This window comes from Pseudophryne corroboree, chromosome 6 (genome assembly GCF_028390025.1).
Source record: "Pseudophryne corroboree isolate aPseCor3 chromosome 6, aPseCor3.hap2, whole genome shotgun sequence".
Taxonomy (NCBI): Eukaryota; Metazoa; Chordata; class Amphibia; order Anura; family Myobatrachidae; genus Pseudophryne; species Pseudophryne corroboree.
Window position 1 is genome coordinate 517442406 of NC_086449.1, and position 21334 is coordinate 517463739.

At 55.8% G+C, this 21334-nt stretch overlaps 1 protein-coding gene across 1 annotated transcript in view; it reads right to left on the reverse strand.

The window, feature by feature from the left end:
* Positions 1–665: 665 nt before the first annotated feature.
* The window catches only part of KCNMB4 (potassium calcium-activated channel subfamily M regulatory beta subunit 4), an 89752-nt gene continuing 69083 nt past the window's right edge, over positions 666–21334 (reverse strand). Inside the window, exon 3 of the mRNA XM_063927470.1 lies at positions 666–1454. Within this exon, the coding sequence (XP_063783540.1) occupies positions 1286–1454 (169 nt within the window). The 3' untranslated portion in view covers positions 666–1285. The remainder of the gene's footprint in view (positions 1455–21334) is intronic.

A 21334-nucleotide genomic window follows, 5' to 3' on the forward strand; every position in this document is an offset into this window, starting at 1 on the left:
TTGCTGTGCAATGCTTCTAGCGATGAATCCATTTGCACGGGTGAACGCAAGGAGATTGACAGGAAGAGAGTTTATGGATGTCAACTGACTGTTTTATGGGAGTGGTAGGAAGAACGCAGGAGTGTCCAAGCATTTGCAGGGCGGGTGTCTGACGTCAATTCCGGGACCGGACTGAAGTGATCGCAAGGGCTGAGTAAGTTCATACCTACTCACAAACTGCAAAAAAAATTTTCGTCCCGCTCGGCAGCACACTTGCACAGCTAAAATACACTCCTCCGTGGGCGGCGACTATGCGTTTGCATGGCTGCAAAAAGTAGCTAGCGAGCGATCAACTCGGAATGACCCCCATTATGTAACAGCAGTTCTTAAAAGACACTTAGTTTTACTCACGAAGGTCTAACAGAGGTTTACCATCATCTGCATTATGTTGTTTTGTAAAGGTTGACAAAGATTTCCATTATAATCAGTCTCTCCCTCCCAGGACACTTTTATTACATTATGCTCCTTCATCGCACAAATATATGTTTTGTAATAATAATATTAAGCGTAATAATAGTAGAAAAATGATTAGCTCATTTAGAACGTGAGTAAATTTATCACATCAAAGGCAGCTATCAAAGTTAATTGTGCTTTAAGTAAGTTTAAGGAGAAAAATATACAACATATTCAAAAACTAGAATTCCTTTAATAATATATCAATATAATTGATGTAAGTGTATAACTGGCTAACCACAGAATGAATAGCATGATTTTCAAGAATGACAGTAAGTTACAGGGTGTTTGATCAATGCTACCTGAAAACACAAGAAGTTTAAAAGACACATACATTTCTTAGTAGTCTTTGACCTGTAAAGAAAACGAAGCTCAACGTAAAAATAATCAAGCCTATAAAAATTTCAGTGCTAGGACATAAAAAAGCACACTTTAATAATTTAGAAGTACATGATACAAAATAAACTGAAATATTTTGATATTTTACGTACCAAATAAAAAATATATCATCGCAAAGGTGAAATGAAACTTTTGGACGTTTTCACTTTACACTTGGCTAATAGAAGTCATTACATTACGCCTTATTTCTCTGCCTCCGTCTTGAGCCAATCTGGGCATTCTTCCCGCAGGAAGCAGCAGTCTGGTAGAAGTCTGAGAGAATATTCTGTACTCTGCTTTCATCCTCAAATATCACGCTCAGAGAAATAGTGTTGAAGAGGCAACAATGGAGCTATATGAATTTTGGATTTTGGTTTCAATTGAAGCTTCCAGATGTAGTTTATTTATTATTAGTCTACGAAAATTTTCTTTTCTGTATAGCTTCTGCTTTAACAGCCAGACTTCTTGCACAAATGGTGAGCACCACGATTAGTACACCCACCATGAAGGTAACTAGCGGCCACAAGAAACAGTGCAGAAGAACGTTCTCATCATGGGTTCGTTTTAGCAGCACATCCTCCGGCCTGAAAGAGAACAAAATGCAGAGCAGATGAGAAAGGGATTTAGTGATACAAAATAAAATAATTTCTAATATGCGTAAATTAACATTGTAATAATTATTAACACATTTTAAGACATCAAAATGAACCCAAATAAGCAGTGTGATATCTGACCCTTTCAATAGTAAGTGCATACATAGCGATGCATGCAGTTATCTATACACAGTTTTCCTTAGGGGAGATTTTCTGAAATTAAAGTTTCCAAGTCTCTTAAAGAATAGTTGTCTATGAAATCTGGTTTCTGGGGCAGTTTTATAAACTGTCGCCGATTTAACCTGTACCACAAATATTGCATAATTAGTATGGAAGTATTCCCTAGCACCTCAGTAAGGGCCTCATTCAGCTGTGGTTGGAGTTATCACTAGCAGCAGCGATAGCACTAATATAGTAATGTGACACCTCCTGCTGCCTTACTGATCCGAACTGCGTCTAAGGACGCAGTACTGGATCATCTGCAACACCATCGACCATTTGAGTGACCTATGGTGTCACGCAAGCTGGCAGCTGCAGGAGCTACCAAGAGGCCAGGAAATCTCCGTCCTCTGACAGAGATCCTGGCCTCGTCCCTCTCGCACAACAGCAGTGACGCACAGTAGCCGTCGCCACCGCCTCTCCACCCCCAAATGGTATCAAACTGTCAGGAACCATTTTGCATCCGCCATTGCAGACCAGTACTGCACATGCACAGTATGGGTCTGGGGCATGCGCAAAGTACCGAACATTGCTACGTTGCCTAGAGTGTTCAGAATGTAGACACCAGAATGTGGACAGGTTATAAATGTTGATAGAATGTTGGGTCACCAACCAATATGTCGACATTCACAAATGTAGACAAGATTAAAATGATGACATGTTTATAATGTCGATATTAAATATGTCAACGCCAGTATGTCAACAGTTTTTTTGCTTATTTTAGCCTAAACCTAATCCCTGACCTTAAACCTAAACATAAGCAAAAAACTATATGTCGACATTCTGTATGTCAACGTTCTGACTTGATAGCTACTGCTTGTATAGTGGATGACCAGGAGGTGCACTATGGTCCTGGTTATTATTTGAGGACTTGAAGGTAACAATTTTGTGGCAGTTATTATTCTAGAGCAACTATGGCTTCATTGTACTCCATATGTGCTGTCTAGCTGTGTACTCTCTCAGATTCTGGGATGATAACGCAGTGATGATGGTTTGGATGGCAGCAGGAGATCTAGAAAATATGAGTTACAGATGTGTCCTCATACATCTATCCTCAATACACCATGCAGCGCGAGATGTCTGGCATAGGTGAGCTGCCAGGGACTACAGGTCCCAGCAAGCCTGCCCCACATGCTGGTATTTGGAGAAGAAGTACCAGCATGTAGGGCATTAAGGGCCCGCTGGCACCTATAGTCTTCCTGTAAAGGAAATATTAAAATAAGGACACCTCACGTGATATTTTTATAATTTATTTCACTGCACCTTCTCCTAAGGGTCCTTTGAGCTCTTTTACATGGTTGCCGCTACCCCCCCCCCCCCCCCCCCCCAGGTCTTCCTTCAGCATCTTCTTCTGTGATCTTCACCTGGGGGGGTGGCCCTGTGAGCTCTTTTGTACTGTCCACCCAGGAATCATTAGGAGCACTTAACAATTCCTCCTCTGCCATCAGACTGCCAGCCCAAGGGAACGGGGAGATGTCGCTGTCATCTTGAATTATAAAAATAGCACCATGTGCAAGCCAATGACAGCTCGCAATGCCATTTTATAAATATGCAGTGCAGCCAATCATGAGCATTCCTCTCCCAGGATTCAGAAGAAAAACGCTATGGCACTGTGGTGACCCGTGCGGCCTCACTACAGACACCAATGCCACTGCCATCGACATTAGGTATGTCCCGCTCGCACCCCCACCCTACTAATGCCACCACTCCCCTCCGTAAGACACGCCCCAGTATATCGGCAAAACTTGCCAAACTTTAGAAAAGAAAGTCCCAATAAATCATTATTTCTAAACATATTTAAAAATCTGGTTTGGTGACCATGATCACTCAGGATCACCAGTAGGGGTTTATTGTGACAATCATCTCTAGAACGCAGAATTGTAAACAATTTATTGCAGATGTATGGGGCCCTTTAGTCGCAACAGATATACAAGTGTCATATCAAACTAATCAGCACAGTCTCCCCGTGCGTCCTAGTTGCATTGTGTTGCAAATGCGACGCATTTTCAGCAAAAGTGAAGCAATAAAATATCTCCAACGCTAGAAAATTCTCACACAACCTGCCGTGCCAAGAGGGGCTGTTTGGTGCGATCCCACACCCATCTAATACATTTGGTTCTATACCATCTGTCCCAATCACGCATCAAAATATTTATGTGTTTATTATTTCTTATACTTCCAAATAAAGCTCTGTGACCTTCTCTTATTAAGGTAGTAAGGTAGTATATATCCTCATTCATCTTTGCTGCAGACGCACCAAACGGGTGTGGGATGATAGATAGACTGTGTCTAGTTAGACAGTCAATAGATAGACACCACATGATAGACAGACATTAGGTCGACAGGGTCAGAAGGTTGACAGAGACAAAAGGTCGACATGAAAAAGGTAGACACAAAAAAGGTAGACACCATTTTTTTTGCATTTTTGTGGTTTGTGTGGATAGTTTTGTCATCTGGGACCCGCAATTGTAGAAAGGTATCCCCTCGCGGGGCTCGCCACAAGGTTTATAACCAACTCTATGCCGACATGGATAGAGAAGGTATGAAGTAGTTTTTTTTTTTAAATGTTACATGTTTTTGGCCATTACTAAATCTTATAGTTCTCTTTACAGAGCTAATTTCCCACCGCTCACCGCATCTGTCCTTAAAGATATCCATCAATAGGAATCTATTTGCTCAGACGCGCAAAGCCAATCAGGAGAGTGCCACGAAGTGGCGCTTCCTGGTTGGCTGAAGGGACCTTTCTGTGACCGGAGTCACGGGGGGGTCTCTGCATTCGGGGAAAGGGGTCCCATGTGTAAACATGGAACCCCTTTCAGTCCGTCTGGCTCGGGTAAATGTGTTTATTGGTTTTGCCAAGTACGTGGATTATAATAAAAGAACCGGACACTGGATCAGGCGAGTATAATTTTATTTTCAGGTACCCCGGACGTCGACATTGGAGACAAGGCCAGAGTCGGCGTGTCAACATAGGTAAGTATGTGTGTCGGCATGTATGTAATAAAGTTATACTTTCACGGTGTCTGTGTCCTGTTTTTATTTGGGTATTTTTTTTGCAGTATAACTACAGGTAACAGCGGGCCCGTTTCCCCCCCGCATGCTGGTACTTGTGGTTCTCCAAGTACCAGCTTGCGGGGGAGGCTTGCTGGGACTTGTAGTTCTTCTGCAAAAAAAAAAAAAACAATATTCTTACATTTTCAACAAGGCTATCAGCCCCCCATCCGCAGCCCTTGGATGGGGGGGGACAGCCTCGGGCTTCACCCCTGGCCCTTGGGTGGCTGGGGGGGGACCCCTTGATTGAAGGGGTCCCCACTCCCCCAGGGTACCCCGGCCAGGTGTGACTAGTTGGGTATTTAATGCCACGGCCGCAGGGCGCTGTATAAAAGTGACCCCCGGCTGTGGCATTATCTGTCCAGCTAGTGGAGCCCGGTGCTGGTACAAAAAATACGGGGGACCCCTACTCTTTTTGTCCCCCGTATTTTTTGCACCAGGACCAGGCGCAGAGCCCGGTGCTGGTTGTTAAACTACGGGGGATCCCCTGTCATTTCCCCCCCCGTATTTTGGCAACCAGGACCGGCTCAAAGAGCCCGAGGCTGGTTATGCTTAGGAGGGGGGACCCCACGCAATTTTTTTTCGGGTTTTTTTTACCGTTTTTTTCCGTTTTTTAAACATTTTTAAAAATCTAATCAAAATCCGTCAAATCGGCCGTTTTTCGACAGCGGGACTGTCGAATTCGTTTTTTATTGAATATGTCGAATTCCGGTACCCACCTGCCGGAATTCGACGGTCGAATTGTGTCGAATTTAAAAACGGGCGAAAAAGTGCAGCAATTCGCCCGGAATTGCATATACCCCTATATCTGCCTCCCCCCCTTGCAGTGCACATGTTTTTGATCAACTGCTAACAAATTTGCTGCTGCAATCGACTCTGAATTACCCCCTTTGTCCCTCACTTCCCCTACAGCCTTACACTAATTACATCACTTTCAGCTCCCGCACTGGGGGGGTACTTCCAAGTTGATCGCAGCAGGATTTTTGATAGCAATTGGGCAAAACCATGTGCACTGCAGGGGAGGCAGATATAACATGTGCAGAAAGAGTTAGATTTGGGTGGGTTATTTTATTTCTGTGCAGGGTAAATACTGGCTGCTTTATTTTTACACTGCAATTTAGATTGCAGATTGAACTCACCACATCCAAATCTAACTCTATCTGCACATGTTATATCTGCCTCCCCTGCAATGCACATGGTTTTGCCCAGTTGCTATCAAAAATCCTGCTGCGATCAACTTGAAATTACCCCCTCAGGGTATATATATATATATATAAAAACACTGTATTAAAGAAAACCGTTTTAAAATCTAATATAGATACAAGTATTTCAACAGATATGAAAGATTACAATTATATTTGTAGCAAGTTGTGAGCAAAGTATACAACAAGTGGCAAGCTACATATATAAACATAATGAAATAGCATTGTATGATCGTCAGGTACATTTTCATCACGGTTTCAATCCATAAGGGTGTGTTCAGTAGTGGCTGATCAAGGGATGGAAGGGGGTGGATCAGTGCAATTGCCCCCCCTCCTACCCATAACACTTATCTGCCCACCACTGCTGGCCGCTGTATAGAAGCACAGTGGCATATCATGCAGGGAGAGAGGAAGAGGGGAGACTGCAGGCACGTCATGCAGGGAGAAAGAGAGGGGAGACTGCTGGCACATCATGCAGGGATAGAGAGAGGGAAGACTGCTGGCACGTCATGCAGGGAGAGAGGGAGAGGGGAGACTGCAGGCACGTCATGCAGGGAGAGAGAGAGAGAGGGGAGACTGCTGGCACGTCATGCAGGGAGAGAGGGAGAGGGGAGACTGCAGGCACGTCATGCAGGGAGAGAGAGAGAGGGGAGACTGCAGGCACGTCATGCAGGGAGAGAGGGGAGACTGCAGGCACGTCATGCAGGGAGAGAGGGAGAGGGGAGACTGCTAGCACGTCATGCAGGGAGAGAGAGAGAGAGAGAGAGAGAGAGAGGGGAGACTGCTGGCACGTCATGCAGGGAGAGAGAGAGGGGAGACTGCAGGCACGTCATGCAGGGAGAGAGGGAGAGGGGAGACTGCAGGCACGTCATGCAGGGAGAAAGAGAGGGGAGACTGCTGGCACATCATGCAGGGAGAGAGAGAGAGGGGAGACTGCTGGCAAGTCATGCAGGGAGAGAGAGAGGGGAGACTGCTGGCACATCATGCAGGGAGAGAGAGAGGGGAGACTGCTGGCACATCATGCAGGGAGAGAGAGAGGGGAGACTGCAGGCACGTCATGCAGGGAGAGAGAGAGGGGAGACTGCTGGCACATCATGCAGGGAGAGGGAGGAGACTGCTGGCACATCATGCAGGGAGAGAGGGGAGACTGCTGGCACATCGTGCAGGGAGAAAGGGGAGACTGCTGGCACATCATGCAGGGAGAGGGGGAGACTGCTGGCACATCATGCAGGGAGAGAGGGGAGACTGCTGGCACATCATGCAGGGAGAAGGGGGAGACTGCTGGCACATCATGCAGGGAGAGGGGGGAGACTGCTGGCACATCATGCAGGGAGAGAGGGGAGACTGCTGGCACATCATGGAGAGAGAGAGGGGAGACTGCTGGCACATCATGCAGGGAGAGGGGGGAGACTGCTGGCACATCATGCAGGGAGAGAGGGGAGACTGCTGGCACATCATGCAGGGAGAGAGGGGAGACTGCTGGCACATCATGCAGGGAGAGGGGGGAGACTGCTGGCACATCATGCAGGGAGAGAGGGGAGACTGCTGGCACATCATGCAGGGAGAGAGGGGAGACTGCTGGCACATCATGGAGAGAGAGAGGGGAGACTGCTGGCACATCATGCAGGGAGAGGGGGGAGACTGCTGGCACATCATGCAGGGAGAGGGGGGAGACTGCTGGCACATCATGCAAGGAGAGAGACAGGGCAGACTGCTGGCACATCATGCAGGGAGAGGGGGGAGACTGCTGGCACATCATGCAGAGAGAGAGGGGAGACTGCTGGCACATCATGCATGGAGAGGGTGGAGACTGCTGGCACATCATGCAAGGAGAGGGTGGAGACTGCTGGCACATCATGCAGGGAGAGAGGGGAGACTGCTGGCACATCATGCAGGGAGAGAGGGGAGACTGCTGGCACATCATGCAGGGAGAGAGGGGAGACTGCTGGCACATCATGCAGGGAGAGAGGGGAGACTGCTGGCACATCATGCAGGGAGGGGAGACTGCTGGCACATCATGCAGGGAGAGAGAGAGGGGAGACTGCTGGCACATCATGCAGGGAGAAGGGGGAGACTGCTGGCACATCATGCAGGGAGAGAGGGGAGACTGCTGGCACATCATGCAGGGAGAGAGGGGAGACTGCTGGCACATCATGCAGGGAGAGAGGGGAGACTGCTGGCACATCATGCAGGGAGAGAGGGGAGACTGCTGGCACATCATGCAGGGAGAGAGGGGAGACTGCTGGCACATCATGGAGAGAGAGAGGGGAGACTGCTGGCACATCATGCAGGGAGAGGGGGGAGACTGCTGGCACATCATGCAGGGAGAGGGGGGAGACTGCTGGCACATCATGCAGGGAGAGAGAGAGGGGAGACTGCTGGCACATCATGCAGGGAGAGGGGGGAGACTGCTGGCACATCATGCAGAGAGAGAGGGGAGACTGCTGGCACATCATGCATGGAGAGGGTGGAGACTGCTGGCACATCATGCAGGGAGAGGGTGGAGACTGCTGGCACATCATGCAGAGAGAGAGGGGAGACTGCTGGCACATCATGCAGGGAGAGAGGGGAGACTGCTGGCACATCATGCAGGGAGAGAGGGGAGACTGCTGGCACATCATGCAGGGAGAGAGGGGAGACTGCTGGCACATCATGCAGGGAGAGAGGGGAGACTGCTGGCACATCATGCAGGGAGAGAGGGGAGACTGCTGGCACATCATGCAGGGAGAGAGAGAGACTGCTGGCACATCATGCAGGGAGAGAGGGGAGACTGCTGGCACATCATGGAGAGAGAGAGGGGAGACTGCTGGCACATCATGCAGGGAGAAGGGGGAGACTGCTGGCACATCATGCAGGGAGAGAGGGGAGACTGCTGGCACATCATGCAGGGAGAGAGGGGAGACTGCTGGCACATCATGCAGGGAGAGAGGGGAGACTGCTGGCACATCATGCAGGGAGAGAAGGGAGACTGCTGGCACATCATGCAGGGAGAGGGTGGAGACTGCTGGCACATCATGGAGAGAGAGAGGGGAGACTGCTGGCACATCATGCAGGGAGAGAGGGGAGACTGCTGGCACATCATGCAGGGAGAGAGGGGAGACTGCTGGCACATCATGCAGGGAGAGAGGGGAGACTGCTGGCACATCATGTAGTGAGAGAGAGAGGGGAGACTGCTGGCACATCATGCAGGGAGAGGGGGGAGACTGCTGGCACATCATGCAGGGAGAGGGGGGAGACTGCTGGCACATCATGTAGTGAGAGAGAGAGGGGAGACTGCTGGCACATCATGCAGGGAGAGGGGGGAGACTGCTGGCACATCATGCAGGGAGAGAAGGGAGACTGCTGGCACATCATGCAGGGAGAGGGGGGAGACTGCTGGCACATCATGCAGGGAGAGAGGGGAGACTGCTGGCACATCATGCAGGGAGAGAGGGGAGACTGCTGGCACATCATGCAGGGAGAGAGGGGAGACTGCTGGCACATCATGCAGGGAGAGGGGGGAGACTGCTGGCACATCATGCAGGGAGAGGGGGGAGACTGCTGGCACATCATGCAGGGAGAGAAGGGAGACTGCTGGCACATCATGCAGGGAGAGGGTGGAGACTGCTGGCACATCATGGAGAGAGAGAGGGGAGACTGCTGGCACATCATGCAGGGAGAGAGGGGAGACTGCTGGCACATCATGCAGGGAGAGGGGGGAGACTGCTGGCACATCATGCAGGGAGAGAGGGGAGACTTCTGGCACATCATGCAGGGAGAGGGGGGAGACTGCTGGCACATCATGCAGGGAGAGAGGGGAGACTGCTGGCACATCATGCAGGGAGAGAGGGGAGACTGCTGGCACATCATGCAGGGAGAGAGGGGAGACTGCTGGCACATCATGCAGGGAGAGAGGGGAGACTGCTGGCACATCATGTAGTGAGAGAGAGAGGGGAGACTGCTGGCACATCATGCAGGGAGAGGGGGGAGACTGCTGGCACATCATGCAGGGAGAGAAGGGAGACTGCTGGCACATCATGCAGGGAGAGGGTGGAGACTGCTGGCACATCATGGAGAGAGAGAGGGGAGACTGCTGGCACATCATGCAGGGAGAGAGGGGAGACTGCTGGCACATCATGCAGGGAGAGGGGGGAGACTGCTGGCACATCATGCAGGGAGAGAGGGGAGACTTCTGGCACATCATGCAGGGAGAGGGGGGAGACTGCTGGCACATCATGCAGGGAGAGAGGGGAGACTGCTGGCACATCATGCAGGGAGAGAGGGGAGACTGCTGGCACATCATGCAGGGAGAGAGGGGAGACTGCTGGCACATCATGCAGGGAGAGAGGGGAGACTGCTGGCACATCATGTAGTGAGAGAGAGAGGGGAGACTGCTGGCACATCATGCAGGGAGAGGGGGGAGACTGCTGGCACATCATGGAGAGAGAGAGGGGAGACTGCTGGCACATCATGCAGGGAGAGAGGGGAGACTGCTGGCACATCATGCAGGGAGAGGGGGGAGACTGCTGGCACATCATGCAGGGAGAGAGGGGAGACTTCTGGCACATCATGCAGGGAGAGGGGGGAGACTGCTGGCACATCATGCAGGGAGAGAGGGGAGACTGCTGGCACATCATGCAGGGAGAGAGGGGAGACTGCTGGCACATCATGCAGGGAGAGAGGGGAGACTGCTGGCACATCATGCAGGGAGAGAGGGGAGACTGCTGGCACATCATGCAGGGAGAGAGGGGAGACTGCTGGCACATCATGCAGGGAGAGAGGGGAGACTGCTGGCACATCATGCAGGGAGAGAGGGGAGACTGCTGGCACATCATGCAGGGAGAGAGGGGAGACTGCTGGCACATCATGTAGTGAGAGAGAGAGACTTCTGGCACATCATGCAGGGAGAGAGGGGAGACTGCTGGCACATCATGCAGGGAGAGAGGGGAGACTGCTGGCACATCATGCAGGGAGAGAGGGGAGACTGCTGGCACATCATGCAGGGAGAGGGGGGAGACTGCTGGCACATCATGCAGGGAGAGAGGGGAGACTTCTGGCACATCATGGAGAGAGAGAGGGGAGACTGCTGGCACATCATGCAGGGAGAGAGGGGAGACTGCTGGCACATCATGCAGGGAGAGAGGGGAGACTTCTGGCACATCATGGAGAGAGAGAGGGGAGACTGCTGGCACATCATGCAGGGAGAGGGGGGAGACTGCTGGCACATCATGCAGGGAGAGGGGGGAGACTGCTGGCACATCATGCAGGGAGAGGGGGGAGACTGCTGGCACATCGTGCAGGGAGAGAGGGGAGACTGCTGGCACATCATGGAGAGAGAGAGGGGAGACTGCTGGCACATCATGCAGGGAGAGGGGGGAGACTGCTGGCACATCATGGAGAGAGAGAGGGGAGACTGCTGGCACATCATGGAGAGAGAGAGGGGAGACTGCTGGCACATCATGGAGAGAGAGAGGGGAGACTGCTGGCACATCATGCAGGGAGAGGGGGGAGACTGCTGGCACATCATGCAGGGAGAGGGGGGAGACTGCTGGCACATCATGCAGGGAGAGGGGGGAGACTGCTGGCACATCATGCAGGGAGAGAGGGGAGACTGCTGGCACATCATGCAGGGAGAAGGGGGAGACTGCTGGCACATCATGCAGGGAGAGGGGGGAGACTGCTGGCACATCATGCAGGGAGAGAGGGGAGACTTCTGGCACATCATGCAGGGAGAGGGGGGAGACTGCTGGCACATCATGCAGGGAGAGAGGGGAGACTGCTGGCACATCATGCAGGGAGAGAGGGGAGACTGCTGGCACATCATGCAGGGAGAGAGGGGAGACTGCTGGCACATCATGCAGGGAGAGAGGGGAGACTGCTGGCACATCATGCAGGGAGAGAGGGGAGACTGCTGGCACATCATGCAGGGAGAGAGGGGAGACTGCTGGCACATCATGCAGGGAGAGAGGGGAGACTGCTGGCACATCATGCAGGGAGAGAGGGGAGACTGCTGGCACATCATGTAGTGAGAGAGAGAGACTTCTGGCACATCATGCAGGGAGAGAGGGGAGACTGCTGGCACATCATGCAGGGAGAGAGGGGAGACTGCTGGCACATCATGCAGGGAGAGAGGGGAGACTGCTGGCACATCATGCAGGGAGAGGGGGGAGACTGCTGGCACATCATGCAGGGAGAGAGGGGAGACTTCTGGCACATCATGGAGAGAGAGAGGGGAGACTGCTGGCACATCATGCAGGGAGAGAGGGGAGACTGCTGGCACATCATGCAGGGAGAGAGGGGAGACTTCTGGCACATCATGGAGAGAGAGAGGGGAGACTGCTGGCACATCATGCAGGGAGAGGGGGGAGACTGCTGGCACATCATGCAGGGAGAGGGGGGGAGACTGCTGGCACATCATGCAGGGAGAGGGGGGAGACTGCTGGCACATCGTGCAGGGAGAGAGGGGAGACTGCTGGCACATCATGGAGAGAGAGAGGGGAGACTGCTGGCACATCATGCAGGGAGAGGGGGGAGACTGCTGGCACATCATGGAGAGAGAGAGGGGAGACTGCTGGCACATCATGGAGAGAGAGAGGGGAGACTGCTGGCACATCATGGAGAGAGAGAGAGGGGAGACTGCTGGCACATCATGCAGGGAGAGGGGGGAGACTGCTGGCACATCATGCAGGGAGAGGGGGGAGACTGCTGGCACATCATGCAGGGAGAGGGGGGAGACTGCTGGCACATCATGCAGGGAGAGGGGGGAGACTGCTGGCACATCATGCAGGGAGAGAGGGGAGACTGCTGGCACATCATGCAGGGAGAAGGGGGAGACTGCTGGCACATCATGCAGGGAGAGGGGGGAGACTGCTGGCACATCATGCAGGGAGAGGGGGGAGACTGCTGGCACATCATGCAGGGAGAGGGGGGAGACTGCTGGCACATCATGCAGGGAGAGGGGGGAGACTGCTGGCACATCATGCAGGGAAAGAGGGGAGGCTGCTGGCACATCATGCAGGGAGAGGGGGGAGACTGCTGGCACATCATGCAGGGAGAGGGGGGAGACTGCTGGCACATCATGCAGGGAGAGGGGGGAGACTGCTGGCACATCATGCAGGGAGAGGGGGGAGACTGCTGGCACATCATGCAGGGAGAGGGGGGAGACTGCTGGCACATCATGCAGGGAGAGGGGGGAGACTGCTGGCACATCATGCAGGGAGAGAGGGGAGACTGCTGGCACATCATGCAGGGAGAAGGGGGAGACTGCTGGCACATCATGCAGGGAGAGGGGGGAGACTGCTGGCACATCATGCAGGGAGAGAGGGGAGACTTCTGGCACATCATGCAGGGAGAGGGGGGAGACTGCTGGCACATCATGCAGGGAGAGAGGGGAGACTGCTGGCACATCATGCAGGGAGAGAGGGGAGACTGCTGGCACATCATGCAGGGAGAGAGGGGAGACTGCTGGCACATCATGCAGGGAGAGAGGGGAGACTGCTGGCACATCATGCAGGGAGAGAGGGGAGACTGCTGGCACATCATGCAGGGAGAGAGGGGAGACTGCTGGCACATCATGCAGGGAGAGAGGGGAGACTGCTGGCACATCATGTAGTGAGAGAGAGAGACTTCTGGCACATCATGCAGGGAGAGAGGGGAGACTGCTGGCACATCATGCAGGGAGAGAGGGGAGACTGCTGGCACATCATGCAGGGAGAGAGGGGAGACTGCTGGCACATCATGCAGGGAGAGGGGGGAGACTGCTGGCACATCATGCAGGGAGAGAGGGGAGACTTCTGGCACATCATGGAGAGAGAGAGGGGAGACTGCTGGCACATCATGCAGGGAGAGAGGGGAGACTGCTGGCACATCATGCAGGGAGAGGGGGGAGACTGCTGGCACATCATGCAGGGAGAGGGGGGAGACTGCTGGCACATCATGCAGGGAGAGAGGGGAGACTTCTGGCACATCATGGAGAGAGAGAGGGGAGACTGCTGGCACATCATGCAGGGAGAGGGGGGAGACTGCTGGCACATCATGCAGGGAGAGGGGGGAGACTGCTGGCACATCATGCAGGGAGAGGGGGGAGACTGCTGGCACATCGTGCAGGGAGAGAGGGGAGACTGCTGGCACATCATGGAGAGAGAGAGGGGAGACTGCTGGCACATCATGCAGGGAGAGGGGGGAGACTGCTGGCACATCATGGAGAGAGAGAGGGGAGACTGCTGGCACATCATGGAGAGAGAGAGGGGAGACTGCTGGCACATCATGGAGAGAGAGAGGGGAGACTGCTGGCACATCATGCAGGGAGAGGGGGGAGACTGCTGGCACATCATGCAGGGAGAGGGGGGAGACTGCTGGCACATCATGCAGGGAGAGGGGGGAGACTGCTGGCACATCATGCAGGGAGAGAGGGGAGACTGCTGGCACATCATGCAGGGAGAAGGGGGAGACTGCTGGCACATCATGCAGGGAGAGGGGGGAGACTGCTGGCACATCATGCAGGGAGAGGGGGGAGACTGCTGGCACATCATGCAGGGAGAGGGGGGAGACTGCTGGCACATCATGCAGGGAGAGGGGGGAGACTGCTGGCACATCATGCAGGGAGAGAGGGGAGACTGCTGGCACATCATGCAGGGAGAAGGGGGAGACTGCTGGCACATCATGCAGGGAGAGGGGGGAGACTGCTGGCACATCATGCAGGGAGAGGGGGGAGACTGCTGGCACATCATGCAGGGAGAGGGGGGAGACTGCTGGCACATCATGCAGGGAGAGGGGGGAGACTGCTGGCACATCATGCAGGGAGAGGGGGGAGACTGCTGGCACATCATGCAGGGAGAGGGGGGAGACTGCTGGCACATCATGCAGGGAGAGGGGGGAGACTGCTGGCACATCGTGCAGGGAGAGAGGGGAGACTGCTGGCACATCATGGAGAGAGAGAGGGGAGACTGCTGGCACATCATGCAGGGAGAGGGGGGAGACTGCTGGCACATCATGGAGAGAGAGAGGGGAGACTGCTGGCACATCATGGAGAGAGAGAGGGGAGACTGCTGGCACATCATGGAGAGAGAGAGGGGAGACTGCTGGCACATCATGCAGGGAGAGGGGGGAGACTGCTGGCACATCATGCAGGGAGAGGGGGGAGACTGCTGGCACATCATGCAGGGAGAGGGGGGAGACTGCTGGCACATCATGCAGGGAGAGAGGGGAGACTGCTGGCACATCATGCAGGGAGAAGGGGGAGACTGCTGGCACATCATGCAGGGAGAGGGGGGAGACTGCTGGCACATCATGCAGGGAGAGGGGGGAGACTGCTGGCACATCATGCAGGGAGAGGGGGGAGACTGCTGGCACATCATGCAGGGAGAGGGGGGAGACTGCTGGCACATCATGCAGGGAGAGAGGGGAGACTGCTGGCACATCATGCAGGGAGAAGGGGGAGACTGCTGGCACATCATGCAGGGAGAGGGGGGAGACTGCTGGCACATCATGCAGGGAGAGGGGGGAGACTGCTGGCACATCATGCAGGGAGAGGGGGGAGACTGCTGGCACATCATGCAGGAGAGAGGGGGGAGACTGCTGGCACATCATGCAGGGAGAGGGGGGAGACTGCTGGCACATCATGCAGGGAGAGGGGGGAGACTGCTGGCACATCATGCAGGGAAAGAGGGGAGGCTGCTGGCACATCATGCAGGGAGAGGGGGGAGACTGCTGGCACATCATGCAGGGAGAGGGGGGAGACTGCTGGCACATCATGCAGGGAGAGAGGGGAGACTGCTGGCACATCATGTAGTGAGAGAGAGAGGGGAGGCTGCTGGCACATCATGCAGGGAGAGGGGGGAGACTGCTGGCACATCATGCAGGGAGAGAGGGGAGACTGCTGGCACATCATGCAGGGAGAGAGGGGAGACTGCTGGCACATCATGCAGGGAGAGAGGGGAGACTGCTGGCACATCATGCAGGGAGAGAGGGGAGACTGCTGGCACATCATGCAGGGAGAGAGGGGAGACTGCTGGCACATCATGCAGGGAGAGAGGGGAGACTGCTGGCACATCATGCAGGGAGAGAGGGGAGACTGCTGGCACATCATGCAGGGAGAGAGGGGAGACTGCTGGCACATCATGTAGTGAGAGAGAGAGACTTCTGGCACATCATGCAGGGAGAGAGGGGAGACTGCTGGCACATCATGCAGGGAGAGAGGGGAGACAGCTGGCACATCATGCAGGGAGAGAGGGGAGACTGCTGGCACATCATGCAGGGAGAGGGGGGAGACTGCTGGCACATCATGCAGGGAGAGAGGGGAGACTTCTGGCACATCATGGAGAGAGAGAGGGGAGACTGCTGGCACATCATGCAGGGAGAGAGGGGAGACTGCTGGCACATCATGCAGGGAGAGGGGGGAGACTGCTGGCACATCATGCAGGGAGAGGGGGGAGACTGCTGGCACATCATGCAGGGAGAGAGGGGAGACTTCTGGCACATCATGGAGAGAGAGAGGGGAGACTGCTGGCACATCATGCAGGGAGAGGGGGGAGACTGCTGGCACATCATGCAGGGAGAGGGGGGAGACTGCTGGCACATCATGCAGGGAGAGGGGGGAGACTGCTGGCACATCGTGCAGGGAGAGAGGGGAGACTGCTGGCACATCATGGAGAGAGAGAGGGGAGACTGCTGGCACATCATGCAGGGAGAGGGGGGAGACTGCTGGCACATCATGGAGAGAGAGAGGGGAGACTGCTGGCACATCATGGAGAGAGAGAGGGGAGACTGCTGGCACATCATGGAGAGAGAGAGGGGAGACTGCTGGCACATCATGCAGGGAGAGGGGGGGAGACTGCTGGCACATCATGCAGGGAGAGGGGGGAGACTGCTGGCACATCATGCAGGGAGAGGGGGGAGACTGCTGGCACATCATGCAGGGAGAGAGGGGAGACTGCTGGCACATCATGCAGGGAGAAGGGGGAGACTGCTGGCACATCATGCAGGGAGAGGGGGGAGACTGCTGGCACATCATGCAGGGAGAGGGGGGAGACTGCTGGCACATCATGCAGGGAGAGGGGGGAGACTGCTGGCACATCATGCAGGGAGAGGGGGGAGACTGCTGGCACATCATGCAGGGAGAGAGGGGAGACTGCTGGCACATCATGCAGGGAGAAGGGGGAGACTGCTGGCACATCATGCAGGGAGAGGGGGGAGACTGCTGGCACATCATGCAGGGAGAGGGGGGAGACTGCTGGCACATCATGCAGGGAGAGGGGGGAGACTGCTGGCACATCATGCAGGGAGAGGGGGGAGACTGCTGGCACATCATGCAGGGAGAGGGGGGAGACTGCTGGCACATCATGCAGGGAGAGGGGGGAGACTGCTGGCACATCATGCAGGGAGAGGGGGGAGACTGCTGGCACATCGTGCAGGGAGAGAGGGGGAGACTGCTGGCACATCATGGAGAGAGAGAGGGGAGACTGCTGGCACATCATGCAGGGAGAGGGGGGAGACTGCTGGCACATCATGGAGAGAGAGAGGGGAGACTGCTGGCACATCATGGAGAGAGAGAGGGGAGACTGCTGGCACATCATGGAGAGAGAGAGGGGAGACTGCTGGCACATCATGCAGGGAGAGGGGGGAGACTGCTGGCACATCATGCAGGGAGAGGGGGGAGACTGCTGGCACATCATGCAGGGAGAGGGGGGAGACTGCTGGCACATCATGCAGGGAGAGAGGGGAGACTGCTGGCACATCATGCAGGGAGAAGGGGGAGACTGCTGGCACATCATGCAGGGAGAGGGGGGAGACTGCTGGCACATCATGCAGGGAGAGGGGGGAGACTGCTGGCACATCATGCAGGGAGAGGGGGGAGACTGCTGGCACATCATGCAGGGAGAGGGGGGAGACTGCTGGCACATCATGCAGGGAGAGAGGGGAGACTGCTGGCACATCATGCAGGGAGAAGGGGGAGACTGCTGGCACATCATGCAGGGAGAGGGGGGAGACTGCTGGCACATCATGCAGGGAGAGGGGGGAGACTGCTGGCACATCATGCAGGGAGAGGGGGGAGACTGCTGGCACATCATGCAGGGAGAGGGGGGAGACTGCTGGCACATCATGCAGGGAGAGGGGGGAGACTGCTGGCACATCATGCAGGGAGAGGGGGGAGACTGCTGGCACATCATGCAGGGAAAGAGGGGAGGCTGCTGGCACATCATGCAGGGAGAGGGGGGAGACTGCTGGCACATCATGCAGGGAGAGGGGGGAGACTGCTGGCACATCATGCAGGGAGAGAGGGGAGACTGCTGGCACATCATGTAGTGAGAGAGAGAGGGGAGGCTGCTGGCACATCATGCAGGGAGAGGGGGGAGACTGCTGGCACATCATGCAGGGAGAGGGGGGAGACTGCTGGCACATCATGCAGGGAGAGGGGGGAGACTGCTGGCACATCATGCAGGGAAAGAGGGGAGGCTGCTGGCACATCATGTAGTGAGAGAGAGAGGGGAGGCTGCTGGCACATCATGCAGGGAGAGGGGGGAGACTGCTGGCACATCATGCAGGGAGAGGGGGGAGACTGCTGGCACATCATGCAGGGAGAGGGGGGAGACTGCTGGCACATCATGCAGGGAGAGGGGGGAGACTGCTGGCACATCATGCAGGGAAAGAGGGGAGGCTGCTGGCACATCATGCAGGGAGAGGGGGGAGACTGCTGGCACATCATGCAGGGAGAGGGGGGAGACTGCTGGCACATCATGCAGGGAAAGAGGGGAGGCTGCTGGCACATCATGTAGTGAGAGAGAGAGGGGAGGCTGCTGGCACATCATGCAGGGAGAGGGGGGAGACTGCTGGCACATCATGCAGGGAGAGGGGGGAGACTGCTGGCACATCATGCAGGGAGAGGGGGGAGACTGCTGGCACATCATGCAGGGAAAGAGGGGAGGCTGCTGGCACATCATGTAGTGAGAGAGAGAGGGGAGGCTGCTGGCACATCATGCAGGGAGAGGGGGGAGACTGCTGGCACATCATGCAGGGAGAGGGGGGAGACTGCTGGCACATCATGCAGGGAGAGGGGGGAGACTGCTGGCACATCATGCAGGGAGAGGGGGGAGACTGCTGGCACATCATGCAGGGAGAGAGGGGAGACTGCTGGCACATCATGTAGTGAGAGAGAGAGGGGAGGCTGCTGGCACATCATGCAGGGAGAGGGGGGAGACTGCTGGCACATCATGCAGGGAGAGGGGGGAGACTGCTGGCACATCATGCAGGGAGAGGGGGGAGACTGCTGGCACATCATGCAGGGAAAGAGGGGAGGCTGCTGGCACATCATGTAGTGAGAGAGAGAGGGGAGGCTGCTGGCACATCATGCAGGGAGAGGGGGGAGACTGCTGGCACATCATGCAGGGAGAGAGGGGAGACTGCTGGCACATCATGCAGGGAGAGAGGGGAGACTGCTGGCACATCATGCAGGGAGAGGGGGGAGACTGCTGGCACATCATGCAGGGAGAGAGGGGAGACTGCTGGCACATCATGTAGTGAGAGAGAGAGGGGAGACTGCTGGCACATCATGCAGGGAGAGAGGGGAGACTGCTGGCACATCATGCAGGGAGAGAGGGGAGACTGCTGGCACATCATGCAGGGAGAGAGGGGAGACTGCTGGCACATCATGCAGGGAGAGGGGGGAGACTGCTGGCACATCATGCAGGGAGAGAGGGGAGACTGCTGGCACATCATGTAGTGAGAGAGAGAGGGGAGACTGCTGGCACATCATGCAGGGAGAGGGGGGAGACTGCTGGCACATCATGCAGGGAGAGGGGGGAGACTGCTGGCACATCATGCAGGGAGAGGGGGGAGACTGCTGGCACATCATGCAGGGAAAGAGGGGAGGCTGCTGGCACATCATGCAGGGAGAGGGGGGAGACTGCTGGCACATCATGCAGGGAGAGGGGGGAGACTGCTGGCACATCATGCAGGGAGAGGGGGGAGACTGCTGGCACATCATGCAGGGAGAGGGGGGAGACTGCTGGCACATCATGCAGGGAAAGAGGGGAGGCTGCTGGCACATCATGCAGGGAGAGGGGGGAGACTGCTGGCACATCATGCAGGGAGAGGGGGGAGACTGCTGGCACATCATGCAGGGAAAGAGGGGAGGCTGCTGGCACATCATGCAGGGAGAGGGGGGAGACTGCTGGCACATCATGGAGAGAGAGAGGGGAGACTGCTGGCACATCATGCAGGGAGAGAGGGGAGACTGCTGGCACATCATGCAGGGAGAGGGGGGAGACTGCTGGCACATCATGCAGGGAGAGGGGGGAGACTGCTGGCACATCATGCAGGGAGAGAGGGGAGACTTCTGGCACATCATGGCAGAGAGAGAGGGGAGACTGCTGGCACATCATGCAGGGAGAGGGGGGAGACTGCTGGCACATCATGCAGGGAGAGGGGGGAGACTGCTGGCACATCATGCAGGGAGAGGGGGGAGACTGCTGGCACATCGTGCAGGGAGAGAGGGGAGACTGCTGGCACATCATGGAGAGAGAGAGGGGAGACTGCTGGCACATCATGCAGGGAGAGGGGGGAGACTGCTGGCACATCATGGAGAGAGAGAGGGGAGACTGCTGGCACATCATGGAGGAGAGAGGGGAGACTGCTGGCACATCATGGAGAGAGAGAGGGGAGACTGCTGGCACATCATGCAGGAGAGGGGGGAGACTGCTGGCACATCATGCAGGGAGAGGGGGGAGACTGCTGGCACATCATGCAGGGAGAGGGGGGAGACTGCTGGCACATCATGCAGGGAGAGAGGGGAGACTGCTGGCACATCATGCAGGGAGAAGGGGGAGACTGCTGGCACATCATGCAGGGAGAGGGGGGAGACTGCTGGCACATCATGCAGGGAGAGGGGGAGACTGCTGGCACATCATGCAGGGAGAGGGGGGAGACTGCTGGCACATCATGCAGGGAGAGGGGGGAGACTGCTGGCACATCATGCAGGGAGAGAGGGGGAGACTGCTGGCACATCATGCAGGGAGAAGGGGGAGACTGCTGGCACATCATGCAGGGAGAGGGGGGAGACTGCTGGCACATCATGCAGGGAGAGAGGGGGAGACTGCTGGCACATCATGCAGGGAGAGGGGGGAGACTGCTGGCACATCATGCAGGGAGAGGGGGGAGACTGCTGGCACATCATGCAGGGAGAGGGGGGAGACTGCTGGCACATCATGCAGGGAGAGGGGGGAGACTGCTGGCACATCATGCAGGGAGAGGGGGGAGACTGCTGGCACATCGTGCAGGGAGAGAGGGGAGACTGCTGGCACATCATGGAGAGAGAGAGGGGAGACTGCTGGCACATCATGCAGGGAGAGGGGGGAGACTGCTGGCACATCATGGAGAGAGAGAGGGGGAGACTGCTGGCACATCATGGAGAGAGAGAGGGGAGAC